The sequence below is a fragment of the Botryllus schlosseri genome, chromosome 12 (assembly GCF_051294905.1).
Source record: "Botryllus schlosseri isolate E-star chromosome 12, Bs_hap1, whole genome shotgun sequence".
Classification (NCBI taxonomy): domain Eukaryota; kingdom Metazoa; phylum Chordata; class Ascidiacea; order Stolidobranchia; family Styelidae; genus Botryllus; species Botryllus schlosseri.
This window is the reverse complement of record NC_137247.1, coordinates 4,504,424-4,525,737: the sequence shown is the minus strand read 5'-3', so window position 1 is coordinate 4,525,737 and position 21,314 is coordinate 4,504,424. Positions and strand designations below refer to the sequence as shown.

The window sequence follows — 21,314 nt, the reverse complement described above, 5'->3', positions numbered from 1 at the left end:
TTGCCAGTTTACCGACTTGGCAAACAGTGCATTATTCCCATGTGAAACTCTACGTAGTTTTTATCCAAACTAATCAGTTGATGAAAGTGACTTGACGGGTAGAGTTAAAAACCGTCTATCCGCCCCCTTGCAATGAGATTGACAGCCTCTTGATCAGACATCAGAATCTCCACGAAGCTTTGACGACATCTCGCGGCGAACAACGGATACATTGGGGAGAGAGTATAGTCATCCGACTTCTAGGCATGTTGCTGATTGAGTGAAGGGATATTTGGGTTTACTCTAATTCATGCACTTCTAAATTTTGTAGCTAACTACCTGTAACCTAGATGTAACTATATCATAGTGAAATTTATTGGCATTGGGGTCGTATAATTGTTCAATGGTAATGTCGCAATTGTAATTCATGATAGGCTACTAAATAGTTAGCCATCGATCTGACATATCGATCCCGCCTTCCGACACATGCTACCTCTTTTTGTCGCCTGTCCTTTTATATTATCTTCTTTCACTTTTCATTCAGTGTATATGCCTCCTTTTTACATCGCCTAGTTCCAGGTGGGTGTCTGATTTCGAAGACGTTTCCAAGTCATTTCGACACCTTCCTATCTTTTCATGGTATCAGTCTTGCAGCGTATTGAAATGATGAAATTGTTCATAATAAATTGAATTGTTTATGTGTATTAAACCTATCTAGAGATTCTATCTTATCACAAGTCTAAGTGGTGCCTGGTGTCATGGCGTGTGCATTGCAGTGGATAGATTTGTCTCGTAATTGAGACAATATTAGTCAATTAAGTACAGTATGATATAGGCGTGTGGCATAAAATCGTCGGTGATTATTTGAATTATTCACATAGCCACGCGTTAAACCAGAGGTCTCAAACACGCGGCACGCGGGAAGAGTGAGGCCCGCGAGAACATTTTGTGCGGCCCGCGACAGTCTATTGGAATTTCAAGTATTCGACAAAATATTCAAGTGTCATTATGTTAGATTTAAGAACTCAAAGTTCGCTCTAAAATTACTACAAAAACCTGAAATCTAAACAAACTTCACTATCACATCACTTCTAAAATCTTCCATGCGGTGGAAGATCGTTATTACGTCAAATTTCAGGCTCATGAGAAAACCTGACCCGTTGATGATTCGCGACAGAAAATTGTGATTTAGTTTGGTTCGACCTTTCGTCCAATTACTCGATTTTGGATTGAATGAGTGATACACTAAAAATGACTCGAGTTGAGTCGGGTCCAACGTTAAATCGGAGATTCCGCTTTTAGGATTTTGCATTTACAAATAACATACACTCATTTCGACTTACCACCAATTTGTTCTAGCGTATGACGCATTCGCCAGACCCAATGTCAATTCCTTTGTGTACATATTTTTTTTTCTTTTCCTTCGTATTGTTCTTTTAATAAAACACAAAAATTGCCTCAGATATAACCAATTCGCCATTTTGACTATATTTAATCTAACCCTTAATGTGTTTTCAATACACTATGCGGTTTCATTGCTATCATGTTGTATAAATATTGCAACATCATGCTACAATATTGCATTTTAAATTGATGTTATCGCCTTTCTACCAATACTTTATTAACTGCATACTTCGGCCTTACCACGTTAACCATACGCTATGTTTTTTATGTTCCAATTACTATGTTTCGTAATCGTACTGCTATTCAATTCATGTAGTAAATGTCATTTTGTATTGTCGCTAATCACGCCTTTCTAGCAGGAGGCGGTGTAGGACGCCCTGCGCCCTCTCACGGTTCATACACTTTGTAAGATACAACATCATTATGGTACATCGCCCATATCGTATATCACGTGACTTATATCTTTCTTCTCGCTACCACGTGACTTACCATTTATCAGCTCGTGCATTTCAATTACAAACCAGACTCATATGCGGTACCCTACTGTATATTCCATGCATATTCGACCAATATATCTATCTGAGGCAATACTGTCGTTGGATTCACGTTGGAGTTGTCAGATCAAGGACTAACGCAGGGACGCGTGCCTACTACCCTGAGCTAAGTATATCTACCCAGCCACCCATTACGTGGGACTCAGGTTACAACTCTAGCAGGTTATCAGACGACCCACTTCTTCTACAATGGCATGCGTCTCGGAATAGTGACTTGGTAATCCTGCAGACGCAACAATCTATGATACTGTCATGGGGAATAGTAATATATCAAAAGCCAGAGTTTGCACAGTAGAAAATCTCATCTCAGACGACCATTCTGATTATACGAGTTATGATATGTTAGCAGTTATGAAGCGAAACTGTCTGGCGATTTCTCTAATTAAAAAAACAAAACAAATTAGCTTAGCAACCATTTTGCAAATTTGGAGGCTTCGCGGAACCCCTGAAAATGCTTCGCGGACCCCGGGTTGAGAATCACTGGCATAAGGGGTTCGATCACTAAAAAGGTTAAGAAACAACACTACTACTATGGCACAATTATGAATATATTTAAGTTCTTATTGATCTGATCCCATATTAATCGATGAAAATCTAACGCTGGTTTAATTTGACTTTGGCAACGGCATACTTATCACTACTATATCAGAAACCCCGATAGGCTACACCGCTCACATGCTCTGATATCAGATCAATCTTTAGTAAATTCTAAAATATTCTAAATGAAGTTGTGGCACGTCAAAGGTCCACTAGCTGCAATATTGTAACCCGACAGCTTTTACGATGTCATCATGCGTACTCTCGCATGATGCCTATATAACTCATTATTTTAACAAATTATGCCCGGCACAAAAACTAATTTATTCAAATATTTGAAAACATGATTTTTTTCGTGCCAAGCGTGAATAGTATAATAGTAAATTACATTTTCACGATGTTCGCGGAATGCCTGTCTGCAAGGTCCCGTCAAATAAGGCCTACTTGGATATTATACATTGAATACCCCTATTATCGATGTTGCGGCCGCGGCGTCATCAAAAATTAGGAAATTGGGACGCGAGCACATTTGAGTTTGAGACCTCTGCGTTAAACCATACCAGCCACGTGTTTCAGCACACGCGGAAAAATAAATAGATTAGTTACATCTGTTGGTGCAGTTGTGAAACTATAAATAGCATTCAGAATGCATACACGGTCTGGTCGTTCTTCCGTTGCATATTGCATCGCCTTCTATTCATCTCTTTACTCTGATTGGAGGTCAAAAGCGTTTCCTTGGGCATTATGAGGCATGCTATAACACTGGTCAACACCATTTTTGTTGACTTTGATCAGACAATTGATTTTGACTAACTTTTGGGCGCTGAATTCAAAAATGACTTCCGTTTTTCTCCATCACGTCAAGTTTTTGGGTTAGGCACCCACCACATTGTCCCATGACCCACATAATAGCACTGCTTTTAATATTTTGTGCTATTGTATAAAACGTTTCAAAAACTACAAGCAGTCGAAAGTAAATCAATAGACTTCAAATAAACATTTGCACTGCTTTATTCGGTTGATTTAAACTGATATTGCTTCTACTGGACAAATAAAGTGCGAGTTTCTGGGTCCAAATTTACGCTAATAACCCATAATTCTGTAGGTTGTCTAGTTTGATACTCGAGCAATGGTAAGCTCCAATCTACTCTGGTATCTTACCCCCATCATCTTCAGATGTTGGGGGACATTTTCTCCTTGCCAATCGCTGACTATGTCATGGTTTTCGGGGAAATTATTTGGATATTTTAGCTATTTTGAATGTCTGATGTCCGACTTAAACATATGGCAGTGACACATGGGTATCAGGGTTACATGTTCATTGTGCATGCTTGTCTGACCACTAAGAAAACACAATATTTCAAAGCTTACACATATGATCCAATCGTGTTCGTGATATTGCAACAACTCAATTCTATCTGTATTATTCTCGATGTTTCTGTATGAAGGCTGCCTGAGTGTGCGTTGTGCAATTGTTAATGCACCTAAGACATTGCTATTTTGGAGAATGCCACACTTTAGGATCCTTTTTCAGCTACCTATAGACATTTGCCATTCACTTCAGTTGTAAATAGGGATTCCTAACTTCTCCAGTGATCCATGGTAACAGCATCATGCCAATGCCAGCATCACGGCAATACACATAGCTACCGAAAGTAGGCCTACGAAGAAAAGGCTGTTTCTCTTGATCGAAAGTGAGATACCTTCTCTACCTTGCCAAGTAATCTTTACTCACTTCGTAAGGATGTTAAAAGTTCCGAAGATTTCTATTCCAAGTCGCAAAGCTTATATCAGATCAATAACTCGGTCGGTAGACTATACTCTACATTCTGAATCATCTTCGATTTCAAAATCTTCATCATTAGGCCTGCTATCCCTAAGATCTTCATCTTGATCCAAATTATCGACCGTATAGGAGTTTCAAGTTACACTGGATAAGCTGAATGGGGGATTGGACCTATAGCTGATAGTAAATGTACGGTAATGTTTATTTTTCTTCCCATAGCCTACAGTTTGCATCAAATATGTGTGTGAAATATCCTCGGATGATTGCATCCTCTAACCAAAAATAGGTGAAAGTATCGGCCTATGTCGATACCAGTACTTTTTGTCCTAATAATTCAATCGAGCCCTTGGCTATATACAGGGCCGTAACTGTCACACCCCAAACTCCCCAATTGGGGGAGGCCCGAGCTCGAAGGGGGCCCAAAATTATTTCGTAAATTAGCATAAATTATAAAGTTATTATGAACATTTATGCAACGTTTTTATTTCATATTGCGGGATATCTGGATTATTGGGTACTCTCCCCCTCAAAGAAAAATACACATGATTTATACAAATGAGCATTTCAGCGTCGTCCATTACCACGACGCAACGCACCAAGTTTTATGCCATGTAACATACGACTCCAAGAAGTGTGCCAGAACGATCGGCGGCGAGAAAACCAGGGCCGAAAAGGACTGCACTTTATGCTGACCGAAAACTTCGATATATATACCTAAGCGGCCCTAGGCCAATACGTTTAATTGTCCCAAGGCGCCTAAATGGCTGGCGTCGAATGTTCCTGTCCTGGCAATCTGAACCCCACAAGATAAATGTCTAACCGCAAGGAAATAATAATTGTCAGTGAAGAAATACCAATTTGAAATCGTGTGCGTCTTTTAGTTTAGTCCATTTGGGTGATTTTGATTAAAAAACAAAAAAATAAAATTTCAAAATTTTTCTGCCGACCCCATAAAATTGTTAGGCTGTCAGTAGAGATGATGCATACCAAATTTGGCTCAATTCCATCCACTAGAAGTCAAGTTATTGCAGTAGCAAAATATCTAATTTGATGATTTTATAATAAATAATAATCAAAGTGTTAGTCACCGTAAATACTATTTTATTCAAATCAAAATTTTTTTACTGCAATAACTTCGCCTTGTTTAATTATTATTTACGGGCCCTACATTTTCCAAGACACCTCATGCGGCTCTACCGGGAAATCTGATTACGTGAGCAGGGAGGTTAAAAAATTGATAGCAACACATATACAATTCCCGATTATATTGACCGACTCAATCATGAATTGGTAAAAATTTTCGCGCTAGGCGCGTTTAGGCCAATTAATGCATCTCACTAAACAGCACAAAAAATGCGTTAAGTTGCGGCAAACTCGACCAGCCTGATGGGAGGGTCTGGGGGGCGAAGCATCCCAGAAGTTTGGTTTATCACCCTATGGGGGGCCATCCTCCAACGTTTTTTTGGGGGGGCTGTCGAAATGCTGTTACGGTCCTGGCTATATAACTTATTATATGGTAAAAGTGTGGATTTTTATGTTGTATGGAAAAATAATATGGCTAAATTCGTGAAAATTTGCATATTTTCGGCATATGTCGTGGAGTAAAAACTTGACGTGATGGAAGAAAACCAGCAGCATTTTTGGAATCAGCACGCCGAAATTAGCCTAAATCAAGTTCAAAATTGTTGCCCAGTGTTATCAATGTTCCTTCCTGCGACTTGCATATATCGGGGGACCTCATTCAAAGTAAGGACCCTGACTAGCTAAAGTGAAACCAATTGTGAGCCTAGAACTGAAACTTAATATTTGCTCCTGAATTCGATTATCAAACTGATATTGCTGCTGCTGATTGGAGGCGCTATGCTCCGTCTAATCAATTATAACGCAACAAAACACGATATCATCGGTATATTCAACAATATCAAATATGCTTTTGTACAATCGCAATCAAGAATTTCTGTGAGCAACCGATAAAGACAAAAACACTTTCTACATGGAACTAACTCTCTCCATGTCAAGTACATCAGTCGCACGGGCGTCTTTGAGACCGGACAAATTTACACTTCAGGACGTTACGTAGGACACGAAAATAGGCAAAAATCACTCTTGTAGTTGGACTACCTTGTACGAATTTTGTTATAAGCGGAGAAAAAAAGAAGGTCGCAACTCGCGACCGATTCACAATTGGCAATCAATCAAAATCAACGTTTAAGCAAAGTAAAAGGGCATGGACTGAAAATCAGCAACGGAAATAAATGTATTATACTGAAGGAGCAGATATTCGCGCATCGCGAGGCGCCAAACGATGCATATATCCGCTCACGCTTGAAACCAAGGTAGGAATGTGGCGAAGGGTGTCTGACTGAACCAAACCGTTCCGATTACATTACAATATAGGACATGGGGGACATTGGATCACTAAGCTGGTGAGACCAGGCGCCCGTTCAACCGTACCAAACTAATTCCAAAGCGGAGACTTTTCAGTTACGAATACGCGTCGATTATGATGTGATACAGCAATTTGGCGGGAACAGCGTAATATTGTACCTAAATAGAGGGTGTCGATTTTAATCAGTGCCCAGGAGCAGTGGAGAAAGACTTATGACAGATTCGACTAAAACCACAAGCAAAATATAGTACCATACCAGCAAAATAGATTACTGCACGACTTTACCGTTTCCTGCGGCGTGCGTACACTGTACCCCCGAGTACGCCGTACAGTCGACTTCACAGGACTATTGTTGAAAACGAAACTAGAAATTATTACACAATTCTGAGTAACCCAGAAAAAGGGAACAAATCAGCAATGGTCCAAACAAATTCATGGACAGTCCGTAAACGAAAATCGTGCATTTTGCAGGTTTTCGTCGTAGCGTAGGGTGAAAGTCAGGTAACCGGCACTTTTGGGCCAAAATTTTGTGGAAAAACGTGGACAGGTAACAGGACTCAGCCCCGATGTATATTTCAAAAGGATTTGTGTATATTTGAATCGTTTTTACCCGTTGGAATGGGCGTGAACGCAAAATTTGGTACCAGAAAATGTCGATAGCTGGATCTGCACCCTAGTCTCATTTAAGAAGTTTCACCCGGGTTGAAATTTAGGGGCCCTGCTATTACGACCCGCTTCCATCTCTGCGCTTTAATCCCGCGACAAAACGATTCACCGCAAAATAACATTGTTTTTTTTTTAACTGGTCAGTGTGACGAAGTAATGAAAAGAAAGCGAACAAAGCGGCATAGACAGTAACTTGCGACGCGGGCTAGTCAGGAAAATTGTAAATTCAGGTGCAATGATATTGAATGCATAACGAAATAGCCAAACCATATAGTCATTTTACTTTGCAGCCTGGGGTATAGACTGTGCGCTGTGCCTCGCATGGATCAGCAAGAGCAAAGTTTCATTTGCGCATTTATAAAACGGACGTATACCATTTCATATAGGCATGCGAGAATAGTTGGTTTGCAGCATCGACTGTCCCACGTCGTGAGTTCACAGTGACGTCTAATTCAATTGTATTGTTGGCCAATTCGATCGCAAACGGTTTTGTCAGTAATTGCGATATGAGGGGTGTTGTACATGTTGACGCATCCCAGCTAGACCACTTACATAATGTGAGACGCAGTATTGCAAATTCTCTCGCGCCCCCAAAAGGTGAAAAACTCCATAAAAGGAGAGGATGAGCGTGTTTTTCAGGCAGAAAAATTTATAGATGAAAAAGTACCAAATTGCGAATACAAAAGCTTGTAATATCAATGTCAGAACTTTTGGTTAAGTCATCATAACATGGTAGTATGTGGGAATACACGCTCTTCTGCCGCTGATCAGGCATAAACAAACATTACCCCATGGATAATATATTTGCCTTGCTGCCATTACTGATCCAAATGGGCAAAAATAATGCACCGAAAAATAAAACAAACAATGGCGCGCTCTAGCGACAGTGGCGAGTACGGAAAAAGTCACCGACGCGCGAGCAGTGCAATATTTCACCTTTACCGTATCGGTCAGCACCCTATCAGGACATTGTTAATTAGTAGTTTTGTACAAATAAAAGCACCCCGACGTGATTAAATTCAAGGGAACAAAGGTTAAGGTGTTATTGCGTATAATATAAATTTGATTTTCAGCATCCTCGATAAGAACGAACAGTATTGTATTACATCTTGCAGCATTCTTGTGCAAGGTACTTCAGAAAGATTATGTAGCCGCTCTTTGTGGGCGACGGTGCGATTTTTGGGCTGGTTTGCTTTATTAAGTCATAAAAATATAGCGGGCTAAGGAATCTGCTCATCAACGCATTTCACAAAACGCAATTCAATATTGAAATGCGACCGCTTGCTTTCATGCAACGGTCGATGGAGATGCACGGGACCTGGATTTTGGGTTACGATTTTATAGACACTGGATTTACTGTGAAGTCACATTTCCGCATTGCTTGCCGTATTTGATCCGTAAATGTGCCATTTTTTTTCGGAGTACCCAAGTAGGTTTGATCTGCTTGCATTCGACAGGTGCTCAGCCCAAAGTAAGTACTAGTTAGATTTAGTCAAGATGAAAGTAGTGCTTAAGATCAAGGGTTCCCAACCTTTTTTTTAAGTTTTGAAAAATCTACGACCCCTATTTTTCAGCCTATCAAAAATTAAAAAAAAAGGTTCATAATCAGTAGTTGGAATGATAAAATAATATAAATACAACACACAATAAACACGATAGTGCATTAATTGGTTATTAGATAATGTTATGGTTATCGACTGAGCTTGTTAAAGCTCTGACAATGTCTTAATTGCTGCGTGGGTGGCTGAGAACAGAACGTAGACTCGGGATCACGAAGTAGCTTATGGCTGAACTAATATTCTTTTTAAATTATTTCTTTGTTATTTTGGAGTTAGTGGAGATGATAAATGTCTTCAAATATTTCCATGCCCCCCAGCTTGAGAACCCCCGAGTTTAGATAGATTTACAGCATTTTATACATAGGGCGAAGGGCCATAAAAACCACTATACTGTTTAACGGCAAGAGAAAACGGTGTCGAAAATTGCACCTATACGTGGCATCTGCGGTAGTCAGGATAGTTCGTATTCTGATCCCCAAAAAAAACTGAGATCCGTGCATCTCCATCAGCCAGTCACTTAGAAGCACCTAAAAATAAACAATATCCGCGGAGTACACTACGGTATCTTTTTTACATATAAGAAGAACTTCATTTCCGAGCAAACTGATAGAATAGTCACGAACTTTAAATCGGTAAGTTAAACCGCATAGAACAGAGGCGAGTGAACAAAAAGATACTAAGAATCCCTCTTCAGATCGCTATGAAACGGGGCTGTTACACAGCAAGGCCTGAAACCGGTAGGCCTGTACTTGTTGCACAAGTGATTACGGTATACGCTGTACGCTATTTGTTGAATACTGTACGATGCTGTCGTGACAACGCGGTGGCAATATCATGGTTGAAATTATGGAATGACAGGAATATCAGTTACGTTTGCAAATTTTTCGAATTCCACTTGCAGTGGATAAGGTACGCATCTTCACAAGATGGTGCGCAGGTAATTATGGAACACGCGGGACTCTCGGGAACCACAGTGGGGTTTGGACCCCGATTGTTTTATGTCACGCGAGTCTCACAATTTCATTGTGAACAAAATCAAGTACTTTGATGAATTTTGACATGGAAATTCGAATGTTTTTGTACGGCCGTAAACCAAACTTCACGCTGATTGGTCGAGAGATAATGGTATTGATGACAGTGCAGCAACGGTTGGTACTTCTTTTATCGAAGCCAAAATGTCGCTCCGGAGTATATATTTACTGTCAATTCCGTGAAATTGTTAAGTTGCCTAAAAGAACGATGCATAACAATTTTGGCTCACTTCCAACCGGTTGAAGCGAAGTTATTGCTTTGGATTTGTAAAATTAGCACTGACGGTGGGTAATCCGAGAATTATTACTGAAAAACTCGAATAAATTCGCTTTTACGGATTCGAAGTCAGCCAAAATTGCCATGCATCTTTCTTTAGGCAACTTAACAATGGATGGACTGTAAATTTTGATTGTCTTTTTAAATTTTTCTATAATAAATTCAAAATTTTCAATTGGCTCTGCGTCGGCTTCTACTGGTTGGAATTGAGCCAAATTTGGTGCGCAGCTTTTTATTTAGTCAACCTAACAATTGAATCTGTGAATCCCCAGAATCTGGAAAACAATTTATTATTGAACGACATCAACTGTATAGTAACAATTCAACTGTTCAACGTTTATTTCTTTATAATGAATAGAATTAGGAATGGAAATGGCAATCGTAATAAAAATGTACTTTATTTGGTTAGCTAACAGCTCACAGAAAATGCACATCAATCTCAACATATCGTTATGCTCCTCTCCGCAATGTAACGCCACGAGTAACAAAGTACTCGAGTAGGTATGTCTACTTGTTCCACTTACGCAGGGAGATGGTCTGTATGCTACTTTTACTTCGATAGTTTTGCAGCCATTATACTACTTCATGGTCAGCACTAGGAAACAGCGCAGTAGCCAGGGGTTGGGTATCGAAACCCCTCTCATTCCAAACTCGAAAGCCCGTCGTTTTGAAATGCCGTGTCTAACATCTGTATTTCGTACGTCGGAATTGAATCTAGGTAGTTGTGTTTTAGTTAGTTAGAGATTCTTAAAGGTCGTTAGTTCTAGTTGCGCATTTTGAAAACCCAGTAATTTGTACAATTCTGCCCGGAGTTGAATCTTAGCCTGAGCAAATGAAGGGTCAGCCGTTGCTACACTGTTGTCAAGGCCGCTGTCTCTCGAGCAATCAGCGCGAAGTTAAGTTGACGGCCTTATTCTCAAAGAGACAGATTTTTACGGCACATCTTCACCCGAACACCTTGATCATATAGTTAAAGAACAAAGACTGATGTATCACACGTCCACCTCGATTTTACACGTGGGCGCCACGGGGGGCGGCGTGATTTTTGAATCCTGATCTTCCTCACTCTGTGATACGTCCCCGTTTTCAACTGGCGACGTCATAGAGATCTCCATAGAGCGCTGGATTTGATGCACATCCACCAGCGGCGGGACCGCGGCCCCGAGCGGTTTCGGCAGTATGGTGCGCAGCGCGGCCGTATTGTGCGGATTGGCGATCCCGTTTTCGGTCCCCGGGAATTCCCCGGCTTTGCGCACGCGGATGGTCTCGCCGTGGTGTTTCTTAACGTGTTTTTCGAGAGTGCTGTACACCGAGAATGGCATGCTGCATATGTCGCAGTGGTAGACCTCGCGGCCGTTGACGCCGTGCGTGCGCATGTGGCGGGTTAGCTTGCTGGACTGGGCGCACGCGTAGTCGCACAGCGTGCACTTGTAGGGCCGCTCGCCGGTGTGCATGCGCCTGTGCACGGTCAGGTTGGAGGTGTTTTTGAAGACCTAAAATCGAGAAAAGCGAGATGATAAAAGTTTTAAATGGTAACGTTTTAATGTACACTGTAAATCAGAATTTTCTTTCATTCTGAACAGGTGTCCAGGCCAAACTAATTACTATTTTAGTCTGGAACAGTGTTTCTTAACCATTTTAGCGCTCGTACTCCTTCAACTTTCTGTAAAAAATTTCTTATCCCCTGTCCATTGTCAGGCCGCCGCCAAACCCTGGTCTTACGCGCCCATAGGGGTTCCAATACAACTTGCGATAGTGTCCCTTAGGAACACCATTCACAACAGACACACTCTTTCCGTATCGAATAAAGTCCGAGATGACGCAAGACTAATGCATCTCGTACACCATGCTTTGGTGCTTCGCGCCTCAAAGGGGCCACTGGTCTCGAAGAATTTAGTATGTAGATCAAGGATCCCGAACCTTTTTTACGCCGATCTGGATTGGTGGCGGAGGTTTGGCAGCTTATTGCTGTACTAGTGCTTTTATTAATTTAAATTTATGTCCTTTGTCATGCCCCCCGATAATATCAGGCTGATATAGATATATCATAAGTGGTGTGTTTTACTCGTTTTCACCCTTTGTAATCTAGGCTGCTCCTTGTCGTCTCATCCGCGAAAGTGCGGCGTCTTAAAAGCCTAGAAGAGGACCGTGTTACTATAGTCGGCTGATACGGAATCCTAACCAAAATATAGGCCTGGTGTAAATGAACACTGACCATTGTTGACGAAAAAACACCGTGAATACCACAAACAACAACAAAAACCCTTATGAATAGGTGTGAAAGCAAACTTTTTTCAACAGAAATTACCGGGGGCTTAATTTACAGCCTAGCTAGACTATGGTGCAAACCAGTGAATTTTAGTTTACCAGGCGCGTTTGACATGCTGGAGCATGGAGGGGTGATGCTAGACTTAGAAATCCTTACAAGGCTGTATATGTGTTTTCCTTGTCCAGCGGCATATGCACATCATGGTCTCATGGTATGCATAGCTCGTGTGTAGGTATATCATGAGTCGGGTTACACACCGCGAAAACATCAAGGACATAAATATACAACGTCCTATTCATATTCGCAAACAGTAGCCACGTCACCACGCTCTAAAATAATTATGAACCATAAAACATGGAATTGAACAGCGACTCGGAATTTCTCATGGCCTTAAATTCTCATCTGACTCCCAATAAATTACGTGTCATTACCAGTTCAAGTTATGACCTCCGGTCAAACTATAAGTCGCAGAGCGTACTGAGTTATCGCCGCAAAACGCGCGATAAACGATAATACCCTCGCAATGTACTTCCACTGACGCAAACGTGATGAATCCGATGATAAGTTACGCGTCTCGCGCATATGATTCGCCATCGCGGAACGCGGCAGAAAATAGGACGACATGAATAGCAACCTACTGAAGTGGTTATGCTGGGTAGAATTTCTATAATATCACATCGATTAATATGTTGAGATCGAAACAGACCCGAATATGTTCGGTCGACACTGGTCAGGGGAAATTGTCAGCAACTCGTAGAGAACTTTCTGTATATTGACCAACACTAATATGCAAATGAATGATATGTTCATATTGAAATAAACCCCAATATTTTCGGCTGACACTCGGCCAGGTCAATCGTCGGCATCTAGTAGATAGGACTTTGTATATACTGATACGGATATGCAATTGAATAAATAATATGTTGGTATTGAAATAAACTCGAATATTTTCGGCATACACTCGCCAGGGTTGATAGTCAGAAACTAGCAGAAATTGCAAAAGAACATTACATGTCTAAAATGGGCTTGGCTAGTGCCTAAAGAATTGGTAGGTACACGACCGTGCTGACATAAATCATAGACTTACGTATGAGCCAATACCTTTTTTATAGTCATACAAGGAACAGGCTTTTTCGAGAGGCAGAAGTAAGATTTTATCGCGTTCGGACTGAAAACAGAAATCCGGTTTTGGGCGGCGCCTAGCAATAAATCAAGAACGTTCAAAAATAACTCGGGAAACACGAAGAATCCGTCTTCTCGCGGCGCGCGATATCTTGAAAATCGCCCCCCGGCTATCCCGGGAATGCAGGAAAAGACACGGAATTACGCGGTAAGATTTTCTGGCGTACTTGGCGCGAGGTCACGGGTAGCCCCGGGGCAGCGCAGCGGCGGGTCAGGCGATATGCCTGTACAGTGAACACGTATATGCAGCGACAGAGTCACTTTACACCGGCACAGCTAATCGAGTGTTTCAAGAAACGGGCGTACGAACACGGTATAGTCAGCCATTTCCATCAAAGTCACAGTTTAAAATATCAGAAGAACACTCGAATATGAAGGCCGTCGTCCATGTTATCAATAGGGCTGGGCGCAATGATTCGCGCCGAGCTGTGAGACGCGATTTTTTCAAGTATACCGAAATAATTCGCCCTTTTCCATTGATAGAAATACTTCCAATGAGAATTATAGTATTCCTAAAACCTCGATCGCATCACAGCATCCGAACCACGTAGTACCAAGCTGTGAGATATCTGTGCAACCGTAATCGGCCCGCAACATTTTCACATGGCGGTATTAATTAGGTAGGCTTAAAAAATCCCAAATTAACTTGATGTTATGTAGAACTGACAGATTGTTTGTGGTCGCGAAGCAAGAAATTTCAACTTTCCGCATCATTAACACTGACGTGACGTCATACCGAGTCATATTCCAATGACATATATATAGAAATAGACACAGACACACAATGTTAAGACGCGTTTGGCGATCATGGATGACGCTATTGCTCGATGAAAGAGGCATGAACTTTTAATTCCTGTATTTGTATTTTTGTTTTGAGTGCAGCGACTTCTGTAGTAGGATTTTCCAGAGCTGGGTGGCCCGACTTATCTGACACTGTTATACCGACTCCCCGTCTATGCCTAGCTTATATTTATGTCATATGTGACTCAATTGCATTTTCGTAATGTAGGGTGGTGATTTGCACGATTGACAAATAGAGATTCTCCCTCTCCCTCTGTACCAGGCCGCGTTACATCATATGTCGCAATCGGGAAGGCCTTTTTACTGTCAAATCTACTGGACAGTATACCTACGCTACGCAAGCGATCGACTTTTGGCCCCGCGCAGAGAGATCCCGCTAAATCAGAGTTCATAATCACGAGAACGGAAAATGTTTGTACAACAAGCTCGGCTCGTTTCGCACTATACAGTACCCCTGCATCATTTTAAGGAATACCCGAACTTGGATTAGAATTAGGTTACCGGCAATTCGCTCTAATTGGTCTGATCTAAGAAGTAATCTCGTCGCCCAGATCTGCAAGAACCACATTTTAAAGGACTCATGGAGGTATAGAACTTCAGCATGCAATTGAATGATATATTCATATTGAAATAAACCCGAATATTTCCGGCTTACACTCGCCAGGGGCAATCGTCAGCAACTAATGGAGAATCGGAAATCACATTTTCAAGGCGGAAAATCTAGACTCACCTTCCCGCAGTACTGACACGTATCGTTACGCACAGAGCTTCTCTGCCGCGCGGGCTGACTGGGTCTGCTGTAGGGCGTGTTCTCGGGCGGATTGTTTCTCTGAGGGCTGCGCATCCACCGATTCCTACTGTACAGTGACTCGCCCTGACTCCGTGACGCCAGAGACGCGACAGTGTCCGAAGATCGGTACGGTATGATGTCCAGGGTGACTTCTTTGGCAGAGGATTTTTGCGAGGTGTAGTGATGGAAATACATGGGGTTTCGCTGCTCCCGGGATGTGGGTTTTGGATGGGCGGGCGGGGTTTGGGTGGGCTTGGCCGCTTTCGCGGACTGGAAGAAGTTGCTTTGAAGTTGGCTGAACGGGATACCGGTGCCGTCCGACCCCAAGCGTTCGATGCGAGGGCCGTCTGCAAAATAGGTAGCTTTGATAAATGCTTGACACCAACGAATTATTATCAGCTATCAACAGGGGTGGTGAAAGTGGTCATTTTTGCTACTCGAGTAGAAAGACAGAGACATTCAGTGCTTTGTCAAACATAAAATTTGACTGGAGGTGACTGTATGACTATTTCTACCAGTAACACTTATGACACGTCTCGAAATTCGCCACAACTACTTTCCTAGCAACGCCGACCTTCCCCACGCTTACAAGACAGCGAAGCAAACACAACAAAGCCATCAATCACCACACTTAGTTACCTTTCAAAGCTGATTCTCCAAAAGCCCCCAAACCTAACTTCACAGTTTTATCCCCGCCAGACTTGGCCCCTTCCGAGCACCCGGCGTGGCGATCGGGCGCCACGTACTCCATACCCTGCCCGTTCGCGTGTCCCATCCTCAAACCCAGCCCCGAAACTGCAGCATTGCCCGTAGTATCTTGTGCAACGGCATACTTTTGAAAGATATCCCGGTACATAGTCTGCCGTTCCAATTGGCCTCGCGTGGGATCTGGCGGCACGCTCTTGACAACAGCGTCTGAACTCAGCTCAATGTATCGCCTCAAATTTTGACTCAACTGATACCGGCGCGCTACTTCCTCGGCGCTAGCGCGTGGCCTTCCTACAGGCAACAGTGCAGGTGGTACGGAAGACGCTGACACAGTCTGGCCATCGTTATTAGACTGAGTGCGGTTGCTGTGAGAATGAACAAGCATCGGAATAGGCGCTGACATCCTCCTCAAAGCGGCGCGTTTCGAAGGAATATCAATCTCGCTTATATTTCCGTTACGACAGCCATGACTGTGTAAAGACACGCCTCTGATGTCATCAGAGTAGTGACGCTTGGCGAGGGACGACCGCATGGCCGCGTTCTCTCTTTCTCCCGCAGACGACCCGCCAAAACACAAATACGACGTTACTTCCGGTAATCTCCCGTCGGAATCGGAAGAGCTCATGCTGCTACACCGCGGGGTGTTCGCTAAAGAATGTGGTAACGATTCGTCCGCATCGCAACGCTCTGATTTGATATCAACCTCGTGTTTTCGCTGGCATTCCGCGAGGTGAACCTTCAGGTTGCTCTCGAACTTGAAAGTTTTCGAGCACGTGCGGCACGAGTGGCGGGAACTTTTCCCGCATTGGCTGTCGCTTGATTGCGGGCCGCAGTTGCTCAAATCCATTGCTGCGTCCAGTGTCGATTGCGTTTGGACAACGGTTGTCTGTTTTTGCGGAAAACCTGCTTTAATCTGATTGGGCGAGTGCACAAAAACGCAATCGCTATCTGTAGGGCTCCTACTGTCTGCTTGACTATTATGCGCGCTGCGACCGGCATCAGTCGTATGATTAGATTGTCTTAAAGCCGCGTCCAATCTTACTGCATGTAATGAATCAGGTTGTAAATTTGAATCTTTTCTCTGGCGGACTGGATCAGATTTGTTTGGGGAAAAGTTGTTGATGACATCATGCGACATGGTAGCTAGATGACGTAATCGTTCAGAATAGTTTTGGTCGTTTTTGTACCACGATTCGACCGCTGTATCATGCGCGTCTGCTGACACGCACGACCCGTTGTTGCGTTTGCGACTCGGAGACATAGACACACCCCGCACTGTTTCAGATTTCCGCCCGTTTGCGGACAACTGCATGAGTTTCTGCATAAATTCGTAAGAATTGTGGGCTTCCAGTAGCGGAGACGCGTTGCCGTGGTCGCTGGTGGTCTCGCGGTGATGCTGCCGTTCCTTTCTGACTTCCGAGTGTTTCGAGAGCCCCAATCGGATGCCGTGCTCTTGGTCTACGTGCTGCAGCAACTGTGACGCTTGGCGGTACTCTTTGTTGCAGTCGAAGCAGGCGTACCTGGCGGGGGCGGGGTGGGGTTTCGCGCCTGGTTCAGCTGAAACGGAACAGTCTGCGGTCAATAACTAGTCAACGTTGAATTATTTTGAGTATTTGGTTGTATTAAGTTACTCGTCATAAACAAACTCTATTACAATTGAATAATACATTTATATTGAAATGAAAACGAATATTTTCGGCTGACACTCGTCAGGGGTAATTGTCAGCAACTAGTACTACACCTGACGAGTGTCAGTCGAAAATATTCAATTAGATATTCGTATGTTATTATATTCCCTTACCAAAAGCGTATCAGCCAAACCTTACTGGTAAACAAGCATATCAGCTTGTTCAAACAAAAGATTGGCAAGCTTATGACAATACTGCACTGTTTTTGTTGTTTTGGTATTCATGGTGTGTCGACTACATCGGTTATTTTACGTCAGGTCGATTTTATTTATCATGATTCCAGATCTACCGACTTTTAGCGTGACCCAGTTTCTTTAAAGTCTTTGCACAGCTTACACAGACTACTGTTTGAACTCACGCTCAAGTTGAGAGCGCATCGGTCCGTGGTTCTGGCTCATCGAATCTCCTGTGATCTCATCATGAGTGTGTGTTGTGTTTTGCGGTGCTGCTGCAGCTATGAGGGCTTATTTTTACGGACAAATCGGATATGATGGTCCGTGGACTGTTGACACTGAACATGGTAATTCGCGAGATGTTTTGTTGAAGGGGTTTCACAGCGAAGTCATTTATGCTGAATCAAGCGTGAATTTTTAATACATGTATTTTGGTGGTCATCGCCCATCGACAGCAAAATTCCGTCATAATGAATATGTCCAGCGCAATCCATTGAAAAATCAAGAATACATCTCACATATCAGATTAGAATTAGAGTACTGGCTCTGTTTGGCTTAACTAGAGAACTAGAATTATCCAGCCGTCCAAGTCTGCTCCGCAAGGAACGAAACAAGGGTTCCAGCATTAAAAGCAATGATATCTAGTGCTTTTCCATGCTGGAATCCTTTTTACATTCCTCACTAGTAGAGTTCTATATATCCTTGTGTAAAAGTGCTTTCGGGACAGCTCGAAGCGTGGCCATCACAGCTCACGCTGTCGCCAAGATTTTACGAATCTGACATGCATTCCTCAGATACGATCGCGCGCACATTTTTGTGCAAAAAACAACCCTTCCAGCGCTATTGTGTGCGTAATCACGGCACGGCCATGACCGCCGCGGCGACCAGAACGCCGTCAAGCTCTCTCTCCGCGGTTATCCGTCGCTCGGCCAGACGAGACAAATAGAGTGAGATAAGGGAAGAGAGGGAACAGTCTGCGGAGCCGCCATTGGTCGACACGCCGGCTACGGACCATAGCTAACACGGATGGACGTGTAACGTGTATTTTGACGAAGCAATGTAATCCAACACCCCTCGCGCGTTGTCCGCTCGGTCGTAAACTCATGGCGCGCGCGCGCGCACACACACGCGACATCCTATCAGACGTAATTTCCACTGGCTTCGGATACTGTTGACTACGCACTACAATGACTACACAGACAATACACACTACACAGCCGGCTAGCGCTTGACCATAGCCGCTATTGGGGATGGTTGATCTTTTACGGGACAATGCTGGCGCCTACCCGCTTCTAAACAGAATAACATACCTATCAACGAATGATTGGAACTGTACGCCAGTCATTGCTTCTGGAACAGCTTCACTGTGTTCTGTTATTGTAGTTCACAAAATCGATATTCCCATAGTGTGTTAGTGCTACATATGTATTCGAATGTCACTGCCACGAATGTATGTTTGGCCATAAGCAATTGTCGATATGCGATATATCAATTCTCTGCTAATTGCCGACGATTAACCCCCAACGCGTGTCAAACCAAAATATTCGGGTTTATTTCAATAATACTGTGCAATTGTACTCCGAAGTAGTGTGTGTTCAAGAGTAAATTCAAATTCCCTACGAAGTTGCCCCAGACGAATGACAGCCGATAATAATAGGGTTCATTTCAATGTGAATATATTATTCAATTGTATAATGAAATTCTGCACTTCCAAGAGTATATCTTTACTGCATTTGAAACCATATTTTAAGTTAATTGTGTTTTCCATCGTTCCTAAATACAAGTTATACACCCGATGAAGTCTTGGGTCATTGTAATGGTAGTAGTAAAAAATCAATGTAGTCGAAAATTCCATGTTCAAAACCAGTACAAAGCAAAAATAGTGCCACATCTTCGAGTCTGTTTTAAAATATACTTCGAACTCAATAGCTTTTCTCCAAAAAAATCTGTTTTATGTGTATAAATTAAGTGGGGATGAGACCCGATTCTGAGGCCGTCCGGCATAAATTGACCGTAGGTGTCGGTATGATGTCGAGCATACGAATTTACCGATAGCTGCTTCCGATCGGAAGGCGGCTAAATCTCAAGGCCATTAGATCGCTAATATTCATTGGCGTCGCCCTTACCGAAGGAAGTCTGTAAGCAAAGCTGCCGAAATACTAGAACCCGAGAAACCACCGTAACACCGATTTACAAGCGCGACGCTCGCTCATTTCGCCCGAGGCACGGCAATCAATACCGGACAGCGAAACTGTTTTCTCGGTACCGTTCCCAGGAAAGCGGACGGTAAGGCTAATCCGTGAAAGATCGACTTTTATTCATTGTAGCACACAATGCTAATGTATCAGAGACTAGCATGGATTTTGGTAAAAAAAACTGATTTGACATAATGTTGCCTCATTTCTATCGGATACGGAGTTACGATTATTTTGAAGCGTGATTTAAAATAGTGTTTCTTAACCTTTTACGCGCTCCAAACCCGCTTTGTTTGTTTGTTTGTTTGAGGTATTCCTGGTGTTTGTCGACCACTATGGTCAATTGGTCATTTACACCAGGCCCATTTCTTAATTTTTATTCCGTAACTGCCGACTTGTAGCACGGCCCACTTCTAGGCTTTTATAAGACACCGCTTACACGGATGATATGGCGAGGAGGAGCGGGCCTGGATAAACTTCAAATACTTGGGTAGGGAATCTGGAGTCGACCTGGGTCGGACGCGAACCCACAACCCATTGGTGTTGTAGCTGTGGATTATACCACTATGCTATCTCGCCACCTCCAACCCAGTAGAGCTATCAATAAAATTCCTCGTATACCCTGCCTATTTTCAAGAACCTCTGATGATTCATAATAGAAAATCAAAACGGCGATTGACATGAAACCGCGCGAAGAAATTATTTTGATTTGAATCACTCTGGCCAGACAAGATTCCACTTTTGTTGGTTGTCAAAATAATTTCGGGCTCTAGATAGCGTGTAGGCCTAATTCCAAGATGCATCTCGTACCCCTTGATCTGGTGTTTCGTACACCCAAGGGGTCCACGGACCTCTGATTTAGATTGTTATTTCCTATTCTCTACTAGTTACTGATGATTTGATTAACCCTGTCAGCCGAAAATATTCGGGTTCCTTTCAATATGAATATATTATTCAATCGATGGATTAGGACATGAGATTTTCATAGCACTTTTGAACACATTTCAGACCTGACCGGACGGGTACGCAACGTACGAAAAAACACAAAATTGGTACAGAAATCGAAATAAAATAGTGCAGTCCCGTCCGCATACTATACACTGTTGTATATCCATAAGTGGAAACTAAAGGCGTATTCATTTCCACCATAGCGCGGGCGGGGTGTGATTCAGTTAACGGGCACTTTCACGTTCCAAATCATACGTTCAGAATTTTCATTTTGTCGGTCGTATCTAGGACAATATGGACATGTTTAGTGTACCGAATAATCTAGAAATATGAGATCGCAACATCCGAAATTGCTTTCTGCAGTGGCGTATCCGTACA

At 42.8% G+C, this 21,314-nt stretch overlaps 1 protein-coding gene across 1 annotated transcript in view; it reads right to left on the bottom strand.

Annotated features, from left to right (window-relative positions):
- Window positions 1-6,153: 6,153 nt before the first annotated feature.
- Window positions 6,154-21,314, bottom strand: part of LOC145452924 (uncharacterized) — a 58,511-nt gene continuing 43,350 nt past the window's right edge. Inside the window, exons 5-7 of the mRNA XM_080331057.1 lie at window positions 15,864-17,489; window positions 15,165-15,571; window positions 6,154-11,675 (exon numbers count right to left, since the gene is read on the bottom strand). Of these exons, the coding sequence (XP_080187183.1) occupies window positions 11,175-11,675; window positions 15,165-15,571; window positions 15,864-17,489 (2,534 nt within the window). The 3' untranslated portion in view covers window positions 6,154-11,174. The remainder of the gene's footprint in view (window positions 11,676-15,164; window positions 15,572-15,863; window positions 17,490-21,314) is intronic.